At 37.3% G+C, this 22,032-nt stretch overlaps 1 protein-coding gene across 1 annotated transcript; it reads left to right on the top strand.

Annotated features, from left to right (window-relative positions):
- Positions 1-16,475: 16,475 nt before the first annotated feature.
- Positions 16,476-16,859, top strand: LOC127095317 (uncharacterized). Its single transcript, XM_051034025.1, has one exon. It carries the CDS (start codon positions 16,476-16,478, stop codon positions 16,857-16,859), a length of 384 nt encoding a protein of 127 aa, XP_050889982.1.
- The last annotated feature ends 5,173 nt before the right edge of the window (positions 16,860-22,032 follow it).

Genomic DNA, 22,032 nt, shown 5'->3' with positions numbered 1-22,032 from the left:
TTCATATCGACTTAGTAGAATGGACTTAAATAATAAAATATATAAACAAATTTTGGTCCCTAAGAGACCTCATGATGCATATGACATGAATGTTAGAAGTAATCTCTGTGGGGAAAATATTGCCACAAAGGAAAAGAATCTGGAGAGACTGCATAGGAGTATAATGAATTCCATAAGGAATACTCACTGGGGAGCCATATACTCTAGAGATAAAAGGTTGTGCGTATGCCAGGCTATGACTTAAAACTGTTGGAGACACTAGGGTATTCCATGAAAATAAATCAATGGAAGGACTTGGTCGGAGATAAAGAAGACATCTGTAGGGGAACCGGGTAGATCAGGATAAAACTGAAATACCTGAACCAAGCAGGGGATTGACGACTTCACTGAGGAAATACGCACTCAAACTCAACTAGGGAAGAATGTACTTCAACACTTGAACCTATCTTTGTATTGCTCATCTATGGAGTAGCTTTATTCCCTAACATTGATGTTTTTGTTGATGTCAACGCCATTAGACTTTTCTTGATTGGGAATCCTATGCCTACTTTGTTGGGTGATATGTATTTCTCTTTGCATCTAAGGAATTCTAAGGGTGGTGGAACGATTGTGTGTTGCATTCCTCTTCTGTACAAGTGGTTTATTTCACACTTTCCTCAGACGCCTGCTTTTGTGGAGAACAAACAATGTCTAAGGTGGTCTCTGAGACTTAGGAAAGGAAGATCCGAGCTTGGTCCGCGCAAATTGTGTAGCTTTGGAAGCTTACACTCTTTGGGTGAAGAAGAGAGCTTTGGAGTTGAAGATGCCTTATCCTTGTGAAAGACCTATGTCTATGGTTGTGGTTGAGCCATTAACTCTCCCTAACCAAGATGTAGAGGAGTTGGAAGACGCGCTCATCAAGATTAAGCAAGAGAAGGATATGTGGGAAGAGCATTTTCGTGCTTTGAGCAAAAAGCCTGAAGAGTTACAGTTGGAGTCTAAGTACAAAGATGCACTTATTGAGCTACTTGAAGACCGAGTGATGAAGAGACAGAGAGATCTAGAGGTTTCATCTTCTAGCATGCCTCAACCTTCCGTTGCTTGGAAGAAGATTGTTGACCAGTTTGTCCTCGAGAAGACTCAGATGAAGGCTTCTTTTGAGACCGAGATCCGTCGCATTCGAAGGAAGTACGCGCCTTCAGCCAGATCTTCTGACATTGTTGTTAGGGATCCTTAGGATGACTAGTCTCCTTTTCTCTTGTATCTTTTTATTTTGGTTTCTGAAATTGAACACAGTGTAATCCTTCCAATTTATATAAATAAAAAGAGATTTTTGGTCATATCAAAATTATTGCAATTTCCATTTAAATATATATATTTGCAAATGATATAGTAAGTTCCTTGAAAATAAAAATAATCAAGCATTGCATTTCATGCATCATTTGCATAAGCAGGTGTTCGCCAGATGTCTGATTGGTGTTTCTTCTGTGCTTTAGCCAAGCTGACTCACCGGTACAATACAAGAGCCAATCATCTGAGAATTATGGAACACTTAGAGCAAGAGAACATAGAGTTGAAGGACGAGATTGCCCAGCTGACTGCCATGATGGAGTCAGTTCTTGCAGCTCAAAGCCAAGCTTCTCCAACGCCTGCAACTCCTCCCGCGAGGACAGTTACTTCATAAGTAATTACCTCTACCATGCCTGTTGCCACCGCCCACTTCGTGCCAACTTTGTGCCAGAGGGATTTGCGCCTACCTTTGCTTCCATGCCGGCATCTAGCCTGGTCATGCCCGTGCCACCTCCAGTTGTGCACATTTTGCCTCGCGTAGAGGATACCATCTATCATTCTGAGCCGTCTGAGGGTCCAGATGTTTATGAGAAGATGGACGAAATGAAAGATCAATTTCTTGAGCTGCGCAAGGAATTGAACACGATGAGAGGTAAAGATCTGTTTGGGAAGAGTGTTGCCGAATTATGCTTGGTATCCAATGTTAAAATCCCGGTGAAGTTGAAAGTGTCTGACTTTGAAAAATATAAGGGAAATTCTTGTTCACTCAGTCATCTTGTGATGTATGCTTGCAAGATGTCTACTCAAATAGATAATGACCAATTACTGATTCACTACTTCCAGGATAGCCTGACTGGTGCTGCACTCCGTTGGTATATGGGGTTGGATAGTGCAAGCATCTGCACTTTCAATGACCTAGGTGAGGCTTTTGTGAAGCAGTACAAGTACAATACGGACATGGCGCCAGATATAGACCAGTTGAGGTCTATTTCTCAGAAAGACAAGGAGAAATTCAAAGAATATGCGCAAAGATGGAGGGAGTTGGCTGCCCAGATCACTCCTCCTTTGGAGGAGAAAGAGATGACGAAGATCTTCTTGAAAACCCTGAGTTCATTTTATTATGAATGTATGATTGCTAGTGCCCCCAGTGATTTTACCGAAATGGTAAACATGGGGATGAGACTTGAAGAGGGAGTCCGTGAAGGACGTTTGTCAAGAGATGAGGCGTCAACGAGTAAGAGTATGGAAATAGTTTAATCAAGAGGAAGGACAGTGAAACCAATGCAATTTCCAATGGGAGGCAGAGGAGGCCTCAGATCAGAATAAATCCACCACCCCGTCAACATCATCATCATCAAGTATCTTCCGTTATCCCGGTATTTTCTAATCAGCAATCAACACCAATTCAATAACATCAACGTCAACAACAACAACCGCAACAAAGAACAAACACCTACAACAACAATAATATCAACAACCAGCATCAGCAGAATTTTGAGAGGAAGAAGGTCTCTTTTGACCCGATTCCTATGTCGTATGCAGAGCTGTATCCATCCTTGGTCCTCAAGAACTTAATTCAACCGAGGAACCCGCCGCAGATCCCAGAACCACTTCCTTGGTGGTATAAACCTGAGCTTCGTTGTGCTTTTCACCAAGGTGCACCTGGGCATGATATTGAAAACGGTTATCCATTGAAGGATGAGGTTCAAAAGCTCATGAAGAGTGGTATGGTGTCCTTTGAGGACCGCACACCAAATGTAAAAGCTAACCCTTTTCCCACTCATGGGAACTCTTCAGTGAATATGGTGGACGGTTGTCCTGGTGAGTACAAAGTTTTTGATGTGCGTTTTATCTGTGGAGCCTTGGTATAGATACACAGGGACATCTGTATGGTGAGTGACTGTGAACATGACCATGATGGTTGTGATATTTGTAGCGTGAACCCAAGAGGGTGTGTTATGGTGAAAAGGGACATTCAACGTCTAATGGATGAAGGCATGATCCAAATCTGTCAATCCTGTCATGTAGATGACGATGTCAATGTTATAGTGCCCGTTTTCAAGCAACAAGAGCGGTTGATAATCCAGTATGATAGCAGCAGAAGTAAGAATGTCAATCAAAGATCAGTATCGTCGTTGGTATTACGGTTAGCGGGCCCAATCCCGTATGCATCTGATAACGCTGTACCGTACCAGTATAATGCTACAATGATGAAGAATGGTCAAGAGGTCCCGTTACCTACGACTAGTTCAGTAGTGAGCATTGCTGATGTTACGAAGGTGACCCGCAATGGTCGAGTGTTTGGGCCGGTGGTCCCAGAGGAAACAATGGTTGGTAAGAAGGTGGAGATACCTAATGTAGAACCAGTTGGCTGTTCAAAAGATAAGTTTGGTGAGTCTATCAACTTGAAAGCCAATGATGATGATGAGGTACTTTGACTGATCAAAAGGAGTGAGTTTAATGTGGTTGAGCAGTTGCTCCAGACTCCCTCAAAGATTTTCGTGTTGTCTCTGCTTTTGAATTCTGAAGCACACAGAGAAGCACTGCAGAGAGTTCTTGAACAAGCGTACGTAGAGCATGATGTTATTGTGAATCAATTTGATCACATCGTGGCTAACATCACTTCTTGCAATAATCTGAGCTTCTGCGACGAAGAACTCCCTGAGGAGGGAAGAAATTATAACATGGATTTGCATATTTCAATGAACTGTAAGGAATATGCTTTGTCAAATGTGCTAGTTGACACCGGTTCATCACTCAATGTGCTTCCGAATTCAACATTGTCAAAGTTATCTTACCAAGGAGCTCCCATGAGGTCTAGTGGGGTAATTGTCAAAGCCTTCGATGGCTCGCGCAAAATAGTAATTGGTGAAGTGGACCTTCCAATCCAGATAGGTCCGAGTGATTTTCATATTACTTTCCAAGTAATGGATATCCACCCGGCCTACAGTTGCTTATTGGGAAGGCCATGGATTCACGAGGCAGGGGCTGTTACCTCCACTCTACACCAGAAGCTCAAATTTGTCAAGAATGGCAAGCTAGTGATTATGAGAGGAGAGAAGGCGTTGTTGGTTAGCCATCTGTCATCTTTCTCGTATGTGGAAGTTGAGGATAAGGTTGGAACTCCGTTCCAAGCCTTATCTATTGCTACTGAGAAGAGAGTTGGGGCACCTATGTCCTCTTTGAAAGATGCTCAGAAGATTGTTGAAGAAGGTCTTGTTGATTAGTGGGAGCGCATGGTAGAGGTCTCCGACAACAAGGGCAGAACTGTTTGGGGTTCCAGAGAGGCTCGTCGGCTGTTAGATATGAAGATATACAACTTAGCTTCCGTAGCGGAGAGTTCATTCATGGCATTGAACAACACTTAGCTGCTGTGCTAGAGGATAATGAAGAGGAAGACTGCACCAACTTTGTAACGCATGGAAAGACATGCAACAATTGGATTGTCGTTGATATTCCTGTTATTTTGCATCAATCTAAGTAATTGCTTTTATATTTTAAAATCCTTCTCCTATGCCTAAGGGAGAAGTGAACATTGTTTGGCCATTTTAAATTGATCATCAATAAAATTAATTTTATTCATCCGTATCTTTGATGTTTAGTTTTACTTTTTTCTTTATTCTGAAAATGGTAATCACCAAAAAACATAAATAAACAATATAATTATCCATCTGCATAATATTTGGTCACAAATTCACTTCTCTAAAATCAAAATATCAAATCATTATGCAGGTTGGTTCCTAACACCATTGAATACAATGATCCTTCTCCTTCTCCAAATTTTGAGTTCCCTGTGTTTGAGGCCGAGGAGGAAAGTGATGTAGAAGTGAGTGAGGAATTTTCTCATCTTCTTGAGCAAGATGAAAAGATTATTCATCCGTTTGAAGAGCAGATTAAGCTAGTCAACTTGGGTTCCGAAGATGATATGAAGGAAGTCAAGATTGGGTCTCGACTGTGTCCAGATGCTAAGAAGGGGTTGATTAATCTTCTTTGAGAATATTCAGATGTGTTTGTTTGGTCCTATCAAGACATGCCTGGGTTGGATTCTAAGATTGTGGAGCATAGATTACCATTGAAGCCAGAATTCCCGCCAGTCAAGCAGAAGTTGAGAAGAACGCATCCTGATATGGCTGTGAAGATCAAAGAGGAGGTTCAGAAGCAAATTGATGCTGGTTTCCTTGTAATTGCTGAGTACCCGCAATGGGTGGCCAATATTGTGCCTGTGCCGAAGAAAGATGGAAAAGTTCGCATGTGCGTCGACTATAGAGATTTGAATAAAGCCAGTCTGAAAGATGATTTCCCTTTGCCACACATTAATATGTTGGTAGACAATACTGCTAAATTCAAAGTCTTTTCATTTGTGGATGGATTTTCCGGATATAATCAAATCAAGATGGCACCCGAAGATATGGAGAAGACCATATTCATTACACCCTGAGGAACATTCTGTTATAGAGTGATGCCTTTCGGTCTAAAGAATGCTGGTGTGACTTACCAAAGAGCAATGAATACTCTTTTCATGATATGATACATAAAGAGATTGAAGTTTATGGCGATGACATGATTGCTAAATCGATTGATGAAGAGGAACATGTTGAGCATAAGTCTCCCCTCTTTCATGGTATTGTGTGGAAACTTAGCCTTCTTTCCTTCCTTTGGAAGATGTTTTGGTTCAAGGATCTATGCTTGTGATAAGTGGGTTGAGTGTTCTCCAAAGAATGTCTTGAAAAGCAAAAGCAAAAGCAAAATAAAACTAACCTCTAACCTACTAACTATTGACTTTTAATTTCAAGCTTTTAGTTTAATGCAATTTACTTTTAGCACTCTATTTCATTTGCCGTTGTACATATCATTCTAATTGTTTATGTTAATGTAATTTTCACTTTGTCCATTTGGACCATATTGTGTGATATATTTTGTTGGTGTTATTTTGTTTGCTTGTGTGGTCTTTGACCATTAATGTACATAATAAAAACAAAAACCCTAAAAAACTTTTGAGTGGACTGTTGGTTTGATCTTGAGCAAATAGACTTAGAATCTAGGCAACTCCCCTAAGCTAAAGGACTTGGCCAATGCCAATTTGTGAAGAACCAAGTGCTTGCAATTTGAACTTCATCTGATACATCTTTGAATGCCTCTCTAGGATTCATCTACAACATGATCATTATGAAGCTGTTATTTTGAACATGTGACTTGTGAAATTCATTTGTTACATGGGCTATTTCTGAAGAAGATCATGGAATGGATAAGCTTGGATGAGGCCACCTTTATTTGATGCCTTTGCTCTTCAAGACAATATAATTGTGCATTTATGTGTTGCTTGATTCTAAAAGTCCAAGGGAATTCTGGGTTTCTATTGACATTTTTGTCTATTGGATTACTACCCATTTGGTCAGATCTTTTCAACTCTAAACTTTTAAATTTTATGCATAGGGTAGTCTCTTCATCTTCTCCCCATTTCTTTGATTTCAAAATCTCTCCCTCCATTTTCAAAATCTTCTTTGTGTGAACTATTTTTATTCTAAACTTTGACCACTTTTGCAAAAGGATAGAAACTTTTCCCTTATGCCATTGCATTTTCAAACTTATTTTCTTAAATCAAACTTGTGAATAAACTTAACTATACTTAACTTAAACTTTCGAAAAGCCAAAAAGAACTAACTCATTCAAACCATTTTAGGCCTTTGTGCCTTTCAAACTTAAATTTTGTTAAAATCAATGCACCCATTTTGAAATTTGTAGCACGAACTACGAGGTTTTGATCCCTCATTTTTATGTTGCTACGTAGGCACAAGTCCGAAGGTCTTGTCAAACACAAAAATATAATTAATGAATTCTTTTCTCATCCCCCCATTCTATTTGTTTTTAAACATCACTTTGTACAAAATACATATGCACACAAAAAGGGCTCCCTAGGAGTACCTAGGACACTTTGGATGCTAATACCTTCCCTCGGTGTAACCAACCCCCTTACCTGTGATCTCTGATTTTTATTAGTTTTTATTTGAAAACTTCTTACTATTTAGGTTTATTCATACTTTTTCCCTTTTCCCTTGGAAACAATAAAAGCGCGGTGGCGACTCTTGTTATTTGATCTCTAGCTTGTCAATAGCTTGATGATCATGAATTTCCCGCTATAGTCAACTCAAACATTCCTCATTTCTTCACCCACTGAGCCTCAATCTCAGACTTCTTCAGGTGAATAGATTCAACTATGATATGAGATATGGGAATCTCCTCTAATCCACTAAAAGGCACCTTGTTAAAAACAGGTATTCCCAAGAGATGGGCATACTCCTCTAACGTAGGCATAAGCTGATAATCATGAAAAGTGAATCAACGGTAGAGAGGATCATAAAACTGAACCAACACACTCAAGAGTCCTTCAACCACATTAGTAGATAACACATATAGAAGCTTCCCATGACTTTGCTTGAAGTCCAAAGGATCTAATATAAAGGATGATAACTTCCTTATCTCTTTTAAATCAAGACATCTGAAACTATACTTCTTAGTGTTCCTTCATCCACAATCCATGGTCTGAAAACATTTGCAAATAAGACCTTAGTTCCTTGAAGTTATTTTTGTGTGATGAATGTCATGATGTGCATGGATGCATGAATGCAACAATCACAAACAAGGGATCACACACAAGGAAAACATAAACAAAGTTCAAGGGATGAATCAAGTTATTGTCAAGATCAATCATCCATTTTGGTGGATTATGGTTTTCACCTTATCAACACCCAAGTTCCATTGATATTGATAAGACTTGATTGGATCAACCAAGAATCAAAGGGTTTGTTGTGGGTCACGAGCATGGAGTCGGGTTAAGAACCATTCCAAAGGAGTGTACTAAGGATAAAAACCTATAGATCATGTTCTAAAAAGTTCCCAAAGTCTTAATTCCATCTATCGGATATTATAGGTTAGGATGACTGACTCAACAACCCATAATATTCTCAAGAGAAACTTGTCTGAGTGTAGTATCGCATAACAACTGTTATCATGTCTACACCTGAACAGTCTCCGCACTACGTCCTAAATAGGCCAAGTTGGGTTAAATGTTCTACGGTCCTTAGCTTCTCGGACCCCAAATAAGAGAAAGTAATTCCTAACCACAAATAACTTATGGGACATTAGTAACTCCAAAGGGGTCTCCACTGAGTAGATGGGTCTCAAGTCAACTTGTTAAGGACTACTCCACACAAGTCGAACATGAATATACCATCCTCCTATCTTAATTGCACTCAAGTTCGGGTTAGAACTTATCTCACCACTTAGAGATCACCAAACACAACAAGCAGATTATATCACACAAACAAGTAGACAAGCATTAAATATACAAATATATACACATAAAAAAGTAGGCTAAACCCACTGAGGACTACTCCCCATCAAAGTTGCCACTTAATTTTCGTAGCGGTAAATTCATGATCATTAAGCTATGGATAAACTTAACGTCAATAAAACCAGAGTCGCCACCGCGCTTTTATTGTTTCCAAAGGAAAAGGAAAAAGTACGAACAAAACCCAAAGATAAGAAGTTTTCAACAAATAAGCACCCAAAGTGTCCTAGGTATTCCTAGGGAGCCCTTTTTATGTGTGTATGTGTTTTTGGTATAAAAGAGTTTTGCAACAAATAAAGTGTGGGGATGAGAAAAGAATTCATTAATTATATTTTTTGTGTTTGACAAGACCTTCAGACTTGTGCCTATATACCAACATAAAAATGAGGGATTAAAACCTCGTAGTTCGTGGTATCAATTTCAAAATGAGTGGATTGCTTTTAATCAAAAATTAAGTTTAAAAGAGACACAAAAGGCCCAAAAGTTTGAATGAGTGTTGGTTCTTTTTGTCTTTTGAAATTTTTTTAAGTCAATATGATTAGATTCATTTAAAAATTTTATTTAAGAAAAGAGTTTGAAAATGCAATGGCATAAGGCCAAAGTTTCTAATTTTCAATAAAGTCTAAATTTGAAATTACAAGCAAAGAAAGTTTTTGAAAAGGGGGAGAGATTTTGTAATTTAAGAAGTGTGAGGAGATGAAGAGGCTAATCCTAAGCATAAAATTAAAATTTAAGAGTTGAAAAGATCAGACCAATGGGATGCAATCCAACATACAAGAATGTCATATAGAAAACCCACTTTCCCTTTGGACTTTAAATCAAGCAATAATCAGCAAGAAATTAGCAATATGAGAAGCAAGACATCAAATAAAGATGGCCACATCCAAGCTAGCAAATCCATAGCTAATAATCTTCTTTGTCTTCTCATGTATCAGATGAAATACTTCTTGATTTTTGCTCAGAATAAGGTGTAGCATGATACCAAATTAGCAGTGGCATCAAGACCATATAACAGATGAATTCAAGTGGATCCCAATACTTTCTTCAAATGAAAGCTCAAATCACAATAACTTGGTCTTAGAAATGTTAGCATTGGCCAAGTCCCTTTTGTATATGGAATGTTGCCTAATTCTAAGTCCAAAAGCCCAGATCAAATCCAACAGTCCACACAAACATTTTTTAGGGTTTTTGTTGTTTATTAAGTATTTTAAGGTCCTAAGACCACAAACACAAACAAAATACACAAACAAATATATACAAACACCATATATGGCTCAAATGAGCAAAGTGAAAATGACATAAATATAAATAAATTAAATGCTAAGTAAATGACAAATGAATGGTAAATTACTTAAATTTAAATTGCATCAAGTAAATGACTTGAAAATAAAAGCAATATTAATACAAGTTAGTAAAATGTTAGTTGATTAGATGTTAGTGTTGTTTTGCTTTTCAATTGATTAAGTCATTCTTTGGAGAACACTCAACCATCTATTCACAAGCATGGATCCTTGAACCAAGACATCTTCGAAAGGAAGAAAAAAAGGCCAAGTTTTCACACAATACCATGAAAGATGGAGACTTAAAATCTCACTTACTAGAATGCTATGCCTTTAGGGTCAAATTTAGCTCTATGTTAAGCAATCGTAATTGGACTTATGTAGAAGTCACAACTATCTGAGGCTGGGCAATAAAAATTTAGGTGCTAATGCATGCTAGAGATTTGGTATAATAGACCAAACTCCTAAAACATACCACACACTAAAAGAAAAAATCAAAGGATGGACCTATCTCATGCATACTTGTATTGGTTCATCTAACACAAGGTTATTGATGAACTAATTAGCCTTAGGATTCTTGAGATTTCATTGGTCAATGAAAGGAATGGAAAAGAATGGGATTGAAGATGAATATGGAGGGGAGATGAGAGAAATACAAATTGGTCATGGGAGGAATTTTATCAAATTAAAATCATTCATTCATTTTGGGAGATGAAATGTACATTTCATCAATCCCCAAAATCCAATGATTTTAACTCAAGAAAAGTCAAATCAACCTTGACCAAGGCCCAAACACATAGTCAAACATCACATGTCAATAAAAATGGCTCAACATAATTTTTACACAATTAATCAATTAAAAATCAAATTAAAAATGCATTTAAATTCAATTTAATTTGGTCAAAACTTAAAATATCTTCAAAACACCAAATAAATGGCCAAGAGACTTATCCTATATCAAACAAGGTCAAAGGACCTTAGACAAAATAATTCATGATTTTTGAAAAGTTAGAAGTATTTTTAAACAATTAAAAATGTGCATAAAAACAATTAATTCGGGAAAAATATCAAAATTAATCCAAAAAATAATTTTAATTCAAAAAATGAAAGAGGAAAATATTTAAATATTTTTGGTGAAAGTCCCATATTTTTTGGATTAAAAATGAAATTAATATGAATTAATCAAAATAAGTGGATTAAATGAAAAATCAGAAAATACAAAAAAACAAGGGCCATCAGATCTCCCTCACTAATTGAGGTGGCAGATCTGATGGCCACACGCGCGCGTTCCACTATACGCCTTGGTCAATGTGTTATACGCGGGGTAATCACAATGAACGCTTGAGATTAAAACATTTGAATCAGATTAGAGGGCTTGGACGTTGCCAACGCACCACCAGAGCCCTAGCTCCGGTCATCTTCTCCGGTGATCACCACCGGTCTGGTTCAGGCTCAACTTCATGAAAAATGAAAAGTGAATATACTAATTTGAGGGAAAAAGGCCCATGAACACGAATCTGACCTCAATATTCGCCAATTCCAAGTATATAAAAAGATACAGGGATTTGAATTTTGAGGATCATGAATTGAGTTGCTTCGATTTAACCTCAAAGCAACTCAATCTTGTTGCCTACATTGGTAGGACTTCAACCAACCAAAAATCACAAACAATAGTGAAGAATTGAGAGAGAATCGAAGAGATGAAGTTTCTGAAAAATCACCTTCGAGTTAATTCAATTTCGCTTGATCTTGATCTGGATTTGCTTGCTTTCTCTTCCTCTTGCTTGTAGAAACCAATTGAGATGAAAAGGGAAGTGAATTTCTGGAGTATGAACTTCCAAACAGAAGAGGAAGTTCAAGCTTGATTTCAAAAGAAATCTTTAGAAATTCTATGCAATGGAGGGTATGGATTGGTCTGGCAAAGCTTGAGCAAGGTGTTGATGAAGTTCTAATCATATTGCTTCTCTATTTATAACCAATGCATATGCTTTCCACACACTTTCATTTCAATGTCCAAAATTAGCAACTTTCTTCATGACTTGCATGGGCATGTACAAAGCCCAAAGAATGATTTGCAAAGGTCCAAAAGTGTGCACATGTCATGTTGAAAGTGTTGCATTAAGCCATACATTGTTGAATTGAATTGGATCATGAATTTCTTCCAAATGGTACCTCACATTGCACCCACACGCAAGTCCTTAATTCTTTGGCCAAATGAGATAATATTTGACTTTTTGGAAAGGTGAGATCAATGGGAACAACTTTAATGTTAAACACTTTTTCATTTAAAGCTTGGATCATGATGAATTTTGAGGTGGAAGTTTGGGAAATCAAATATATTTGAAAATTTTCTAAGTCCCAAGTCAAATGTTCACTTCTTCCACCTTGAATAACTTTTGCTATGGACTTAAAATTAAAAATGTTCCTTCATAAAAGTTGTAGATCTTTGAAACCTCTTCAATTGGGTTACAAATTTGACCTCATTTGGATTTGGCATGAAGGAGTTATGCATTTTAGAAGTTGAGGAAAATCACTTGTTCAATGGTAATGGTCCAAAGTGACCTATAATGTTTCCTCTTGGCACATGCATTTGCAAGTTGAAATTGAATTTACTCCAAACATAAAAGTTTAATTAGACATCTTGAATTTGATCATGTAATTTGAATGGATTTCATCTCATAAAACCTGAGTAAGTTATGGTCTTGGGAAGTTGACCTCCAAACTAGGGTTTAGACAAAATGACCTATAATCTTTCACCATAAAAAATGACTTTCCAAGCAAAATTAGCTCTTGAATGCAACATGAAAGTTGTTTGTAATGTCATTTTGAGTAACTTTGATGTTGGAATAAATTTCATATGACAAAACTTGTAGGATATAGGGTCTAGGGAACCCGAGTTTTAGCTAGTTGACTTTCTCTGGTCAACCACCATGAACCATCTTGCTAGCTTGGTGTTATCTTGACTTTTGGGACTCATGGAGGATCATATATGTGTAAAATTATGTCATATGAAGTACCCCTTGAAATATTTGATCAAATATTGAAGAAACTTGTTGAAGAAGTCACACAAGATACCCAGATGAATTAGGGTTTCCAAGGTAAAGAAGCTTCAAACTCCTGATGAATTCTTGATCTAAATGACATATGAAGGTCATTGAGATCCATATATGATGTCTAGAGTCAATTTGAACCATTTCTTGATTGAACTCCTTGAATTGAGGGTCTCAAGCCCTAGATATGAGCTTGATGGAACATAGGTAAGCATGCACACTACCTACAAAAGCAACAAACTATACATTGACATGATTTTGGTATTTTGATTAGTAAACAATGAAAAACAAAGTATGATACAATCAAATGTTCTTGGTGATCTCTCCCAATGCAAACCCAATGAATGATAGGTAAGGAGGATGCCAAGGTGTGATCCCAAAGGTAATACATATGATGAGATAGCATGACGGATCTTAGGGTCAAAATTAGGGTCTTACACTTTCTTCCTCCATCAGATATCCCACAAGAGAAATGGGTGTACCATGTGAATCAGAAGGGGAGCAAAAGGCCAAAGTGGAGAGTGCTTGATTTGGAGAAAGAAACAAATACTTCAGAGGAGAGGGTCTAACTCAAAGGTTATGTGTTTTCCCCTAATTAAAAAGAGAAAAACCTTATGACAAAAACGTAATGGAGGCATTATCAGAGAAACAAAAAAGTTGGGAAAAAGGCTTTGGCTTCACAATTGAAACCTTTTGAAACCTTTGGGCATAAAAGACAATATCCAAAAGGAATTTGGGTTGAAAAGGTGAAAATCGTGGCGAACCAGACAGTGGCCATGACCATGGACCTCTCAAAAGAGAAAGGGATAGTATCATCCCAAAGCATAAAATGCACATCTTTGGTCGAGGAGAAGAAAGAACCTGAATATTCTCCTCAGTCGGATAAAGAAGAACCTGAGTATTCCCCCCAGTCTGATGAAGAACATAATTCGTCACTAGATGGCGATATGTATGATGATACTAATGACGACACTTATGGTGAAGATTTCTTCGTCAACTGCGACATCGTGTCGGTATTGCCTGCAAAATATGATATGGTGTCAGAAGTCTCTGAAGCAGATGAGGATTTCATACCAGATGAAATTTCTGAAGGAAAACCATTATGCTACTATGTTATAAATAATGGCATGGTGGTGGAACAAAAGGCTATGTTTAAAAGGCCTAGTCCAGGAATGATGTATAGTTTGAAACCATTATTCATAAGGGCAATGGTCGATAAAGTAGTAGTGAACAAAGTGTTCATGGATGGAGGAGCAACTATCAACTTAATGCCTCACACTTTGTTTAAGAAAACGGGAAAACGTGATGTTGATCTCTGACAACACGACATGGTTTTATCCACTTATGAGGGAAAAACCAGTAACATTCTTGAGGTTATCCAAGTCGAACTAGCTGTTGGTACAACCACACGATCAACGGTTTTCATGGTGATAAACTCTAAAGAGAATTTCAACTTGCTCTTAAGAAGGGAATGGATCCATGGGATAGGGGCAGTGCCATCGAATGTACACCAAAGGTTAATTATATGGAGGAAAGATGGCATTGTTGAGAATATCAAAGCGGATCCGAGTTATTACAAGATCGACGAGGCCAAAGGCGTGAAGAAGTCTTTTGACCAACATTTCGCGAATATCACGCCTTGTGATGATGAATCAGGATCCTACACTTCAGTCAACACAGGAAGTGTCCTAAATCTTGATCCTGATTATGGATTTATTTGGGATGCTAAAGAGGAAATGGAGCCTGGAATGGTAATTCCACCTACGGGGTGGCCTGCAGTCGATGAAGATGACTATTGAGTCAGAAAGTTTGGCTCGAATTTCGGCCTATTTGGCTGAGAACAAAAGAAAATCGGCGCTAGAAGCTGAGAAACTACAAAATTTGGCTATCGAGGCCAAAGTTTAAGAATGTGAAGATGGCCAACAAAGCCAAACAACACCTTTAGAAAGCCGAAGGATAGATTGCATTTATGACAATGAGCCTTTGGGGTTTGAGAAAGACCCATTAAATGAGTTGCAGAGAATGCAAGGGCAAAACCCACTCGAGGAGGTAGATATGGGAGACAGGGTCACAAAAAGGCCAACTTATATAAGCACTAAAGTTGGTTCAAAGATGAAGGCTAAACTGATCGAAGTATTGAAAGAGTATAAAGGTTGTTTTGCCTAGGACTATGGAGAAATGCCTGACCTAAATAGAAGCATAGTAGAGCATCAATTTCCTATTCAACCAGGAAAACGGTCAGTAAAGCAACATCCTCGACGGTTTTCTCCAGAAATCAATGTGAAGATTAAGCAGGAGATCGAAAGACTGCTCAAAATCCGGTTCATTAGAATTGTAATGTACGTTGAATGGTTAGCCAACATTGTAACTGTTATCAGGAAAAATGGAACACTTAGAGTCTGTATAGATTTTAGAGACTTAAACAATGTGACTCCAAAAGATGAGTATTCGATGCCAATGGCAGAAATGCTAGTCGATTCAGCCGTATTTTTGAATATTTGAGTATGCTTGATGGTTATTCTGGCTATAATCATATTCTCATAGTAGAATATGATGTTCCCAAGACGGCGTTTTGATGCCCCAGAGCTTTGGGAACATACGGATGATTTGTGATGTCGTTTGGTTTAAAAAACTCTAGAGCAACCTATCAAAGAGCCATGAATGTTATATTCCATGATTTTATTGAAAAATTTATGCAGGTATACATTGATGATATTGTGATAAAATCTTCATCTGAAAATGATCATTTGGATCATCTTCGACGCTCATTTGAGAGGATGAGAAAATATGGATTAAAAATGAATCCATTAAAATGTGCTTTTGGTGTACATGCAGAAGACTTTTTAGGTTTCATGGTGCACAAAAAAGGCATCTAGATCAACCAAAACAAAACAAAAGCAATTTTGGATCTCAAGCCTCCTTCGACAAAGAAGCAACTCCAGTATTTGTTGGGGAAGATAAACTTATTGAGAAGATTTATATCAAATCTAAGTGGCAAGACGAAGATGTTTTCTCCACTTCTTAAGATCAAGAAGGAAAGTGATTTTCATTGGGGATGAGAGCAACATGAGGCTTTCAACGTCATCAAAGAGTACCTCACAAAGCCTCCCATTTTATTGCCACCTAGTATAAATAAGAATATGAGGTTGTATATTGCTGCGTTGAATATGACATTAGAAAGTATGTTAGCACAAGAGGATGACAGTGGTGTCGAAATACCCATCTATTACCTCATCGAATTTTAATAGATGTTGAAACTAGGTATAATATGATTCAAAAACTGTGCCTATGCTTGTACTTCTCGTGTATGAAATTAAAGCAATATATAAAAACAATTGATGTTTATGTTTCGTCTCATTGTGATGTCATTAAACACATGTTGTCTAAACCCATTCTATATAGTCGAATTGGGAATGGGCACTGGCATTAACTGAATTTTCTTTAACATATATGCCTTTGAGGGCTATGAAAGGCTAAATAGTGGCAGATTTTATTGTAGATCATGCAATAGTGGAACCATCACTAAACATGGTCGGCACAAACCCTTGGAGATTATACTTCGACGGGTCAAGTCACAAAAATGGAACATGCATTGGGATATTAATATTATCCCCACAAGATATTTTGACGAAGTTTAAATGTGAAGTCGACGGAAAATGTTCCAATAATGAAGCAGAATATGAAGCCCTAATCATTAGCCTCAAAATCTTGAGGGATTTAGGAGCCAAGAAGGTCGAGATAATGGGTGATTCAGAGCTAGTGATCAAAGAAACCACACGAGAATATAAGTGCATTAAAGAAAATCTGCTGATGTATTTCGCAATGGTGAAACACCTATTAAAGTGCTTCAAGGTTGTTAGCATCACAGACGTTCCTAGATTAGAGAATCAAGAAGCTAACAATTTAGCATAAATTGCATCTGGGTATAAAGTGTCGAAAGATATACTCAAGGATTTTATTGAGGTGAAAGAAAAGATGGTGCCACCGTCACCCAAAATGGCAATCCCAAAAACTGGGGGGGGGGGGGGGGGGGGGGGGGGGAAGATGTCTTTAGTAAAAAAATTTGAAATTTTGAAATTTTTGAAACACATGAAGTTTTTGCCATTGATAATTTGTCACAGTCAGATTGGAGAAAACCAATCATAAAGTACCTAGAAAATCCAACCGAAAACACTGATAGGAAAATCAAGTATAGAGCTTTAAGCTATGTACGTTTGGGAAATGAGTTATTAAAAAAGACTCCAGAAGGAGTGTTGCTCAAGTGTATTGGAGATACAAAAGCATACTTGACAATGTCTGAGGTACACAATGGAATATGTGGGGCCTACCAAGCAGGCCATAAAATGAAATGGTTATTATTTCGACAAGGTGTTTACTGGCCAAGTTTGTTAAAGGACTGTATTGACTTCGCCAAAGAGTGTCAAGAATGTTAGATACACACAAGCATCCAACATGTTCCAGCTAGCGAGTTACATGCAATTATCAAGCCCTGGCCCTTTTGAGGTTGGGCATTAGATATCATCGGTGAGATTCGACCAGCCTCGTCGAAACAACAAAAATTTATCCTAGTAAGGATAAACTATTTCATAAAATGGATAGAAGCTATCCCTTTGACAAAAGTGGATCAAGAGGCCGTGATGGAATTCATTCAAAAACACATCGTGTATAGGTTTGGAATTCCTGGAACCATTACTACAGATCAAGGTTCAGTTTTTGTGGGTCAAAAGATGTAAGAGTTTGTTGTTGAAACGTGATTCAAGTTGGTCACTTCCACACCTTACTACACCCAAGCAAATGGCCAAGTCGAGGCAGCCAATAAAGTGATAATTAGTTTAATAAGAAAACACGTTGCCAAGAAACCTAAGAATTGGCATAAGACATTAGACCAAATTCTATGGGCTTGTTGAACATTCCCAAAGGAGGCAACAATTCAACGCCTTTTCGTTTGACATTTGGGCATGATGTCGTGTTTCCAGTAGAAATCTTTTTAAAATCAGTTAGGGTGCAACAGAAAAACCATATTCCATCAGAACAATATTGGAGACTGATGTTCGACGAAATGATTGATTTAGACGAAGAAAGGTTGACTGCAATAGACATGTTGATATGATAAAAAGTGTGTATGGCCAAAGTATACAATAAAAGGGTTAAGATAAAAACTTTTGCAATAAATGATTAAGTTTGGAAGGTGATTTTACCTATGGATCGAAGAGATCAAACTTTAGGAAAATGGTCACCAAATTGGGAAGGACCATTTCAAGTAATCCAAACGTTTACTAATAATGCCTACAGAGTTCAAGAGTTGGTATTGATCGACGAATCATAAGGGTAAATGGGAAATATTTGAAAATATATAAACCTATGCTCCAAGAGATTCAAATCAAAATGTAATGAAACTGATCATTAATTATAAAATCCAAGATGGAATAAAAAATCTTCAGTCAGAGTTACAGTTGTCTCAACAAAGAAATACATCAGGTATGAAACCTAGACTTAAAATCTTCAAAAAGGGTCTTCTCATGACCAATCCTGCTATCGAGGAGGCATTTCTTCTCCTGCAGTTGGCCAATACTTTCTGTGATTTCAAGGGCCTTCTCACCATGTGCAATCTCGTTGAGAATATCCAAGTCGACAATGTCTTGAGCTGGAAGAGGTTCAATCGAATCCAAGGAATCCTTTTGTTCCTCAACTTCAGCAATCTTCTTGGTAAGTTCAATTATTTGTGCTTGATAATATGAGATTTGTTGGTCGAAGGCTTGCTGTTGATTGAGACATTCTTGCTTCTTGGCCTCAAAATTATTGATCTTTCTCTCACTAACATCACTAAAATCCCACTCTCGTCTCATCTGTTTGATCTTTGTCTTAATTTGAAAGTCAGCGTGCCCACGAAGAGCGATGTCTTTAACCAGTTGCATGAAGAAAGATTTAAATTCAATTAGGTATTAGGACACAAGAGCAGGAAGCTTGTGTCGAGCAAGCTCGTCAAGCAACTTAAGGATGTCGAGTCCCAAGGCCTCTTCCTCTTTGACGATAGCCAAAACTTCACGCTCAAACAAATAGTTTTTCAGCTGTTGGAGTTTGAGAGTGATAGAAGCATCCATTTATGGAGTAGGCATGGAAGTCGAGGAAGATGGATGAACCTTAGTCGACACTTGGTGAAGTTCTTGCAGCTTTCTCAAAGTCTCTTCTGGATTCTACTACTTCATGGATAGAACCTCCTCCGGAGTAAGATTACTATGGGATGTACCTTTTCCAACAGCAGTTGAAGGGGCCTGAATTTGATGAACATCAAGATTTTGATTGGTCTCAGGAGAAATGCTTCGGAACTCATCTTTCCTTTGAGGGCTCAAGGGATCGGTAGGCTCCATCGGAGCCATAAATACGACTGTATCATCAGTGTTTTCATTACAGGTCGACTTAGATGGAGAACACTGAGGCAAGAATGCGAAATTAGTATCAAAGGATAATCTTATGAAAAAGAATGTCCAATACCTTAGGAGTCGGAGATTTGCAAGGATAAGTTGGAATAGGTTCTTCGTAACCAATAGGCTTAAAGACCTCAACGATATTGTCAAGAGTAGGGGGTTGGTTACACAAAGGGAAGGTGTTAGCATCCAAAGTGTCTTAGGTACTCCTAGGGAGCCCTTTCTTGTGTGCATATGTGTTTTTTTACAAATGATGTTTGCAATAAATAGAATGGGGGGTGATAAAAGAATTCATTAATTATATTTTTGTGTTTGACAAGACCTTCAGACTTGTGCCTACGTACCAACATAAACATGAGGGATCAAAACCTCGTAGTTCGTGGTATCAATTTCAAAGTGGATACATTTTTTTAACAAAACTTTAAATTTGAAAGGCACAAGAGGCCTAAAAAGGTTTGAATGAGTGGTAGTTCTTTTTGGCTTTTTGAAAATTTTAAGTCGAGTATAGTTAAGTTTATTTACAAGTTTGATTAAGAAAAGAGTTTAAAAATGCAATGGCATAAGGCCAAAGTTTCTAGTTTGCAAAACCGTCAAAGTTTAGAAAACAGACACAAGCAAAGAAGATTTTTAAAAGGAGGGAAAGATTTTGAAATTAAAGAAATGGGGAGGAGATGAAGAGACTAATCCTAAATACAAATTTAAAAGTTGAGAGTTGAAAAGATCTGACCAATGGGCTACAATCCAATAGACAAAAATGTCATATAGAAACCCAAATTTCCCTTGGACTTTAGAATCAAGCAACAATGAAAATACAAAAATATCAAGTTGAAGAGAAATGCATCAAATAAAGATATCCACATCCAAGGTTAGCAACTCCGTGATCTTCTTCAAAATTTACCCATGTAGCAGATGACTTCAAAAGATGGCATAAGTCACAGGTTCAAAATAACAGCTTCATAATGATCATGTTGCAAATGAACTCAAATGGATCTTCAATATTGTATCAGATGAATGTTTACTTCACAAGCACTTGGTTTCATGAAAGTTGGCATTGGCCAAGTCCTTTGCATAGGAAATGTTGCCTAAATTCTAAGTCCAATTGTCTCAGATGAAACCAATAGTCCACACAAGACATTTTTTTAGGGTTTTTGTTCTTATTATGTACATTAATGGTCAAAGACCACACAAACAAACACAATATACACAATCACAATATATCACAAAATATGGTCCAAATGGACAAAGGGAAAATGTCATTAACATAAACAACTTGAATGGTATGAATAATGGCAAATGACTAAAGCTTAAAAATTAAAGTGAATTAAAAGTAAAGGCTTGAAATTAAATGTTTGTTATTAATGAGTTAGAAGTTAGTATTGCTTTTTATTTGCTTTTGTTTTAAGTCATTCTTTGGAGAACACTCAACCCACTTATCACAAGCATGGATCCTTGAACCAAGACATCTTCCAAAGGAAGGAAAAAAGGCCAAGTTTCCACACAATACCATGAAAGAGGGGAGACTTACAATCTCACTAACTAGAATGCAATGCCTTTTGTGTCAAAATTTAGTGTTATGTTAAGCAATCATAATCAGATTTATGTAGAAGTCACAACTATTTGAGGTCGGGTAATAGAATTTTGGTGTTAATGCATGTTAGAGACATAGTATGATGAACTATGCTCATGAAACATACCACACACAAAAAGAATATGCAAAGTGGGGGACCTAATCTCATCCATACTCATGTTGATTTTGCAATCAACTAGCCTTAAAATATAGAGATATCATAGGTCCATGACATGAATGCATAAAGAAGGGGAATGAGATGAAGAGGGAAGGGGAATGGATCAAACACAAATTGGACAAAGGAGGACTTTTACCAAGTTAAGATCATTCATTCATTTCGGAAGATTAAATGTATATTCCATCAATCCCTAACTCCAATGATCTTAATCCAAAAAAGTCAAATCAACCTTGACCAAGGCCCAACAACACAAGCCAAACTCACAAAGTCAATTAGAATAGCTCTACACAATTAATTTGGCATTTAATCAATTAACAATATTAAAAATAATGCATTAAATTAAATATGGTTGGTTTCCTAAAACCTCATCAAAACACCAAAGAAATGGCCATGAGATTTATCATAGGTTAAATAAAGTCAAAGGCCCTTGGAGAAAAAATTTCAGAATTTTTGGAAACTTAAAAGTATTTTCAAACAATTCAAAAAATTTAAAAAATCAATTAAATCATGAAAAATATTAATAATGATCCAAAAAATTATTTTAATTCAAAAAAGGAAAGAGGATTTTATTTAAATTTTTTGGTGAAACTCTCATATTTTTTCGATCAATATTAAAATTAATATGAATTAATGAAAATAAGAGAAATAAAAATAAAAATCAGATAATCAAAAAAACGTGGACCACTTGATCTCCCTCATTAATTGAGGTGGCAGATCAAGCGGTGAGAAACGCGCGTACCATGATGCACGCTAGTCAGCGCGCTACACACTTGGTCATCACAAGCAACTTCCCTGATTAAAACATTTTGAATCCATCCAATGGCTCAGAACACTTCCAGCTCATCGCCAGAGCCAAATGCCGGTCATTTTCTCCAATGACCCTTGCCGGACTGGTTCTCTCATCACCATAGCATA

The sequence above is a fragment of the Lathyrus oleraceus genome, chromosome 6 (genome assembly GCF_024323335.1).
Source record: "Lathyrus oleraceus cultivar Zhongwan6 chromosome 6, CAAS_Psat_ZW6_1.0, whole genome shotgun sequence".
NCBI classification, from domain to species: Eukaryota; Viridiplantae; Streptophyta; class Magnoliopsida; order Fabales; family Fabaceae; genus Lathyrus; species Lathyrus oleraceus.
Note: the sequence above shows the minus strand (reverse complement) of the source record. Positions and strands in the feature narration are given on the sequence as shown.